The 7610-nt window shown below is 41.7% G+C and overlaps 1 protein-coding gene across 1 annotated transcript in view; it reads right to left on the bottom strand.

Moving 5' to 3' along the window:
* Positions 1–1241: 1241 nt before the first annotated feature.
* cdh5 (cadherin 5) overlaps positions 1242–7610 on the bottom strand; it is a 9498-nt gene continuing 3129 nt past the window's right edge. The window contains exons 3-12 of the mRNA XM_027027632.3: positions 7353–7610; positions 6867–6983; positions 6578–6748; positions 6303–6481; positions 5851–6104; positions 5497–5633; positions 5121–5230; positions 4911–5013; positions 3711–3953; positions 1242–3431 (exon numbers count right to left, since the gene is read on the bottom strand). The exon at positions 7353–7610 is cut by the window's right edge and continues 25 nt beyond it. Of these exons, the coding sequence (XP_026883433.2) occupies positions 2941–3431; positions 3711–3953; positions 4911–5013; positions 5121–5230; positions 5497–5633; positions 5851–6104; positions 6303–6481; positions 6578–6748; positions 6867–6983; positions 7353–7610 (2063 nt within the window). The 3' untranslated portion in view covers positions 1242–2940. The remainder of the gene's footprint in view (positions 3432–3710; positions 3954–4910; positions 5014–5120; positions 5231–5496; positions 5634–5850; positions 6105–6302; positions 6482–6577; positions 6749–6866; positions 6984–7352) is intronic.

Raw genomic sequence — 7610 nt, 5'->3', positions numbered from 1 at the left:
TTGTGTGTGTGTGTGTGTGTGGGGGGCTATTCAGTTGTAATTCTAAAGGTTTTTTTTGTAGGAGTATTTATGGTTTTGAAGGTTTTTTTGAAGGTGGGGATTTGAACATGTGCATTGCACAGGCAGTAGTTGTACTCAGAGCTTGGTATGGAAATGCAGGCTGACATCATCACGTTTCCATAGCTACATGTGGTATTCATAGTTTCATTATTTGTATTTGATGTTACAACTTGGCGTTTAAATTTTGAAAGAGTTAAGAGTGAAAGATCTTAAGACATGGTGTTTTTTTAGGAAAAGCTTTTCTCTCAATGTGTGAGAGGACAGGAAGCCCAGCTGGGAGTTTCAGGGTGAAGAAGGTATGAGACTTGGAGAGGTTTCCTCTCTTGTTATCTGTGTGATGGATTTCTGCTGCTCACCACTTCTGGGAATTGTAGAGCTAATGTGTCACTCACACAGTGGTGGGCTAATCACACACACACACTCACACACACACACACACACACACACACACACACACACACACACACACACACACACACGTCCCTGAACTCTACCGGACAACTGTTTTGTGTGGTTATATGTGTGTGTGTGTATGTATGTGTGTGTGTTTGTGTGTGTGTGTGTGTGTGTGTGTGTGTGTGTGTGTGTGTGTGTGTGTGCGTGCCGTATGTGTAATATGTAAATCAAATTCATATTCACTATCATTAGGTGTAAAGTTTTATTTGAATACAAAACTGACAATTTTGCAAAATACAAAAGGTCATTTTACACAGTAGAAACAAAAGTATTCGCATCCTCAAAAGCCAATATCACACACACACACACACACACACACACACACACACACACACACACACACACACACACACACACACACACAAACAAACAGAAACAGTGCCATCTGCTGGCCCATTCACAGAAGTACTCCTCACAGACAAGCACACTGCACCTGTAACAGATGTAAGAAACTCTTTCAGGAAGCAGAGCTCATTCAGCCTTAATGTGTTAATGTTCCAGGTTTCTGAATAGTAGTAAATACAGAAATATACATTATTGACTTTCTGAGGAAATATGCATTATGTTAAACATAGAATAATAACATTTACTTGAAATGTAGGTGTTCAAGAGATTGTACCTACACTGAACAGTCTGGCATCAGAATACATAAAACATTTTGTAAAAACTCTGAATGTATAATGTTATATAAAACAACAGTTCACTAAAGATGACTATGGATAGAGTACAGACAAAATACTGAAAAAAAAAAAAAAATCACACAAACTAAAACAACAGCACCAAACTTGAAAAACCCCTCTGGATGTGAAAGCGCGCACACGCGGTTATGATAGTTTATCCTCTTTAACATTTTCCTGCTGACTTGTTTTTTTTTCCCCCTTGGAATGAAAACAGGAAAACAGCTCCAATGTGCTACTTTACTTAAAAGATAAGAAAACAGGAAGTTAAATTCTTCTGCACACACAGACAGGAAGAGGCCATTTTGGAGGTGTGGTTTGCCATTCTGGGAGCTGGGAGAGGTGAATGTGGTTCTTAGCAGGGAAGATGGAAAGATGGCTTCCACTTATAGTGTTGATGAAGACAAAGTTAAGTATGTCCAGAGGTAAATATTTAGAGAATCATTTATCTATAAAGTGTAAAAAAGGAAGACCGTCTTCTATGTATAATATTAGACTAGGATTAAGAATAATCAGTGTAACCAGTCAAATTCTAGATCATTGGTCCCTGGAAAATGATTTCTTCAAAGATTTAACCACAAATAAAGTTCAATTAGTGTGCAGCTGTGTAGCCACAGCTCATGTAGTACACAGCCAACCTGATGATTGGCGATGTAGAGCTCATGTGATGAAGGTTAAAGTTCAGGCTGCTTCTCACCTCCCTACAAGCGTGCAAACTGCTGCACGTTTCCTGAGACTCCTGTGATTGCCTTATTATCGTGGCCCTTGGAGGGTTGATCTTGGTCCACAACAATTGATGTGTTGCTGATCCCTGTCAAATAGCCTTGGAGTGGGCTTTAATTCTGTCTAAGCCCTGTTGCCACGGTTTCCTCTGCTGCTCCTGGGCTGGTGATGTCATTTTCCTGCTGAGAGGGAACAGTGTATGCAGCAGTATCAGCAGGCACTGTTAACTTTAATGCCACCGAATATTATTAACATTAATGCCAGTGGGCACTTTTAACATCTCAAACACTACCATGCCAGTGGGTACTGTTTAGATCTGGCATTATGGTCTCTCAGTGAACTTAGGACTAAACATACAATAAACAAGTCTCTGTTCTGTTATCCTTATCGAGAGATTACAGTAAACAGAAAACATTCACACATTGACACATGGATAACAGTACAGAAACTTAAAAATTGTTTACAAAGATTTCGGGTCAGTACTGGATCTGCTAAAGGTGGCCAAGGAAAATGACTCAAACCCTGAGAACTCTGAGTGAGAAAATCCCCCAGCATGTGCTGCATGGACTCTTTTCTCGTATTTAATACAACGACCCTTGTTCCTGCTCACACAGACTCTGTTTGTGTGGGACACACAGGACATGAGAGGAACCCCCATCATTTAGTCATGGTCTGGTCCACCACAGTTACTGGGCTATGCAGTGGGCACAGAGGAAGGAATCAAAAATCAAAACACTTTTGAGAAAATCCACCAAATCAGGCATGGTGGATCTCCACAAGTACTAGGAATGAAAATATAATAATAATAATAATAATAATAATAATAATAATAATAATAATAATAATGATCTATCTGTAATATAACCATGGCGATGGTAATACCACTTTAAAAATCACATATGATCAGGACAAGCACTGTCGCCATGTCAGAGACGCTGGCTGAAAAAAAAATAAAAATCCCCCTGCAAAGAAATGATGAGCTGCACCGTCCTGACTGAAGCGCTGCAACTTCACTGTTCTGGGATCAGTACGAGCTGTCCGAGTCTGAGCCCTCCACCCCGTAGAGCTGAGCCAGCATCCTGAAGCGCGGGCCCCAGTCACTCAGGACATCGTAGTCCAGGTTGGAGCCGCAGGAGCTGGACTCCAGAGAGCTGAGGGAACCCGCCAGGGACTCGGGCCCCTCGTAGCCGTAGATGTGCAGGGTATCGTAAGGGATCCCATCGCGGTCATGGTCTGCCTCGTCCTTCTTCACCTCGATCATCACAGCCATGTCTCCCGTGCAGGCGGAAGGCTTTTTTACCACCGCATACATCGCGGGTCCAGACGCGGGACCCACACTGCAGTCCTGGCAGGCGGACGACAAGATGGAGACATCGTAGCCATTGGTGTCCATCTCTCCTCCACCCTCCTCGTCGTAGGTCACCAGCTGTTGGTGAATCTCCCCCGATGACTTCCCAAGGCCAACCAGTGCCTCCTTCTGGTAGCTCTTACGGAGAGCAAAGAGAATCACGATCACTGTGAGAGAAAGAAGAAAAGAAAGTTATTCAGTCAATCAAACATATGTGCCAGTAAATAGTCGCAAGACATTTTACGCAGAATTTTACACAGAAATCTACACAGAAAAGTGTATTTAAAAAAAAAAAAGTGTCTTCGCTTCTTGGCTTGACTCACATGTCGGTTTGTGAAGGTACTCAAGATAGAAAATCTGAGATAAATGCAGAAAACTTGAGGCTGCCAAACAGAGAAGTAAACCATGTTCTCGGAATCGGGGAGGAGCACGGCCCGGGGTCTTACCCAGAATAGTGAGGATACAGAGGAGAATGGTTACGAGGGCACTGGCGCTCACTGCTGTCTGGGCATCCGGCCTGCAGTAGTCCCTCTGACGGTCAGCATGACAGGTGCACACTGGGATATGCAGAGGGGTGATGCTCTCTAACCAGGGTGAGCCTGAGTCTCTGATCTTCACCTCCAGGATGTTGCTCGCTGAGTTCTCTGTGCTAAAGTGTCCTTGAGTCAGGATGATGTTGGCTGTGTTATCTGCAAGGCACGACACAAGCATCAACAGTCAACTCCCCTTCGTACGGTCATTCCAGCTGAGCACAGGCCCTGAAGTCTTTGACAGTGCAGTGCACGTGCTATCTAAGAATATCACCTTCTACACAATGGTGGGAAAGCAAGCTGCTCACTCTGGTGATGTGAGTGAAAATGTGCAAAAACGCCCAAATTACAAAAGCTGTGAATTCGAGCATTCTGCCAGATTAGTGCTAAAACAGATGTAGAAATCTACATCTATTCTGCCTCTGTGTTAAGTGCAAAGCAAACCTTAGTCTGTTTTCCAAGCATTTACAGCATGTAGCTGATTTTTTATCCAAAATGACTTACAATTATGATTACAACTACAGGTTAAGGGTCTTGCCAGTGGCAACTTGGAAGGAGTGGGAGTTGAACTGGCAACCTTCTGAACAGCCTTCCTTATCAGAAGGTCTTCAAGCCTCACACATGCCACTTTGAAAAGTGGAACAGTTGGAGCAGAGACCTGAACCCCAGAGCTATCCCGAGCCCCGGAGCTAACCCGAGCCCCGGAGCTAAGCCGAGCCCCGGAGCTAAGCCGAGCCCCGGAGCTAACCCAAGCCCCGGAGCTGATGAGAGAATGTTCAGTTCTGTGTTAGAAAAATTCCAGACCACTGGAATTTTGTCCCATGGCAGTTTTGACTTAATTTACATAATTTTTCTAAGATAATCAATGACATTATTCTCTGGTTATATTATTATTATTATTATTATTATTATTATTATTATTATTATTCCCTCAGATTTGAGAATGTTGGACATAATGGACAATATCTGTGTCATCAATGTGGTTGTAGTTTATGTTACATTTAAGATGTTTTACAGTGAAGATCTTTACAGTGAAGATGTTTTACAGTGATGTTTTACAGTGAACTCTACCACTGTAGTTCTGAGGTCTTGTGAAGGCCAGTGGGGTTCACTCACTTCTGTTGTCATGAAGAGAGAAGTTGAAACTCTTTTGTGCCAAAGTGAAACTGAGTATTCCAGAATCGTAGTCCTTATCACGGGCCTCAATGGTTCCGATGACCTGCGAGTTTAAGGGACAGTGATTAAAGTGTACTCCCAAAAATATATTTGAAAGATTTGAGATCTTTATTTAAAATGGTTGATTTGACCTGATCAGAAATTCCTCACCGTTCCTTTTTTGTCGCTTTCGCAGATATAGACGTTGGTTCCGACCAGTTCAGGCCTGTTGTCGTTAATGTCCTTTACCCTCACATTGACCAGCGCGTATGATTTCTGCCCTGTTCTCACAAAAAGACGAGTTTGTCCTCTTCACATAAAGATATCTGTGCCTTTATGTTGTTATGAAAGCAAAAATGTAAATATTTCAATATTGTTTGTTTTTATTCTGGTTTTACTGTGGTTGAGTTATTGGGACCAGTACTTTATTCTTACTACTGATGTTTGTAATCAAATTCCCTAAATAGTTATTTTCTAGAGTTATCAGTAATTAAACCAAAAAATGTCAGAGCAAATATTAAATGTAACGGTGCACGTAGTTACCCACCACTTGGAGATATTTCAAGTGCTGAAATCTGGAATGTGTGTAACTCCTGAACTTCTCTGTCTAGCTCTCTCTTTAGAGTAAGTCGACCCGTCTCGTGGTTGACCTCCACTGGACAATCAAAATCCTCAATGACGTATCTACAAAACACAAAATAGTGTGAAATTAGAGTTAATGTGAAAATTAGGGTCAGCTTAACATGAAAATGTTTATCACAAGTTGGTATTGTGTAAATCCTACAAATTAAACCCAAATTAATTTATGATTCTGGATCAAAACTAGTTCCATTATTGGCTGTGGATGAACATAATAAACCTTTGCAGTGCCCGGGCATTTATATTGTGAATAAGTACTTGCTTTATTCTGTAACCAGTGTTGTCCATGTCTTTGGCACTAACATATCCAATCTCCTTTTGTTTAGTTGGTCCCTCATCAATGCTGAAGTTGTACACGGGATATGTGAAGACCGGAGGCTCGTCAACGTCAAGCACGGTGATGTAAACCTCAGTGGTGTGGAGAGCCAAGCCACTGATATCAGCAGGCTGAACGAGGCCCTCCTCCGTAACTTCCACAGTGAAGTGATACGCTTTGGTCTCCTCATAGTCCAGGGCCTGTTGGAAATCACCATGGATACCTGTGAGAGCTGCATTCTCTATGAATTTCACTTCTGTAAAAAATGCTTCCAACACACAGCAGTTTCTGAAGTAGCAGGTATCTGTTCTGAGAAACGTTGTGTGATGGACTGTAGTTAAAGTTCAAACAAGGTTGTTCCATTTGTCATAGAGGATATTGGGGAGAGTATGACAAACCTTTGTGAGTGTGAGAACTCCATCATGCATCTCATTGCGCTCCACATGGAAGAGGTCGCTAAATTTCCTCATATTAAATACGGGCTTTTTATTTTGTCTTTCGTCCTGATCTTCCACCTCTAATATACCAATTTTGAACTCTGGCCTCTCGTCTTCTTTCACGTCAAAGCGGAAAGTTTCTGCAGAAAACAAGTTCACATTTCGGATGCTTATTTATAGTGAACCGTACTGTACAAGCACGCATATGTTAGGTATGTATGTTAGAGTTCACATACGCTTTGCAAAGGAGGCCTTATTGTCGTTGATGTCATTTATATTAATAGTCACAATAGTCGTAGCAGAGTTGCTTCCTGGCCCAGAGCCGCTGAGGTCTGAGGCTTGTACAATGAGCTTGTACTGGCTGGTAGTCTCACGGTCCAGCGTGTTCACTGCTGTTTTTATCATGCCTGTGTGGATTTAGCACACAGCTTCACTGTCACTGCTTACAAACCAGCTCACTAGACATGAAGCATCAGTCTGTTTACAACACTGCTCTCAAAATGGCGCTCTGATTCTCTACTATACCTGTCTTTGGGTCAATATCGAAAAGATTTGTTCCATTCATCAACTTGTATGAAATCTTTCCATTGGGGGTGCTTGGGTCGTCTTCGTCTGTGGCGAGTACCGTGAGCACTGTTATCCCTGTAACACAGTGTTTTCACTGTATTACAACAGCTCCTTATGCAATTCAATTACACTCAATTATTAAAAAAATCTAGAAGGCTTGTGTGTATAATTCATAATGAACATAGTTCATGTGCATAGTTCACGGCAGTGGTAAGTCAGTGTTTAAGGTACTTGTAATCAGAAGGTTGCTGGTCAAGCCTGACCACTGCCAAGTTGCCACTGTTCAGCAAGACGCTTAACTTTCAATTGCTCAAGTTGTACTCAGACATAAGCAATGTGTATAAATTTTGCGTATTAAATTATACATTATTTTATTATTATTTTTTAAATGATTCATTATATATTTTATTATTGGTATTATGCATGAATGATCAAGTAATACACCTTTTTCTGATCGCTCATTGACGGAATTCACGTAGCTCTCTGAGAAAACTGGACTGTTGTCATTAATGTCGTTGACAACGATTTCAAACTCCGTGCTGTTTTCAACCTCTCTTTTAGTTTTGATGTCCTTGATTTGAGCTTTTAGTCTGTAGGTTTTTTTCTTTTCCCGATCCAACCTTGCTAGTACAAATATGTCGCCGTGTTGATTCAACTTGAAAAAGGTGTACGCCCCTTCACCCGTGAGTATATATTCAGTGG

The sequence above is a fragment of the Electrophorus electricus genome, chromosome 23 (genome assembly GCF_041902795.1).
Source record: "Electrophorus electricus isolate QZ-2024a chromosome 23, ASM4190279v1, whole genome shotgun sequence".
Taxonomy (NCBI): Eukaryota; Metazoa; Chordata; class Actinopteri; order Gymnotiformes; family Gymnotidae; genus Electrophorus; species Electrophorus electricus.
This window is presented reverse-complemented; position numbering and strand designations above follow the sequence as displayed.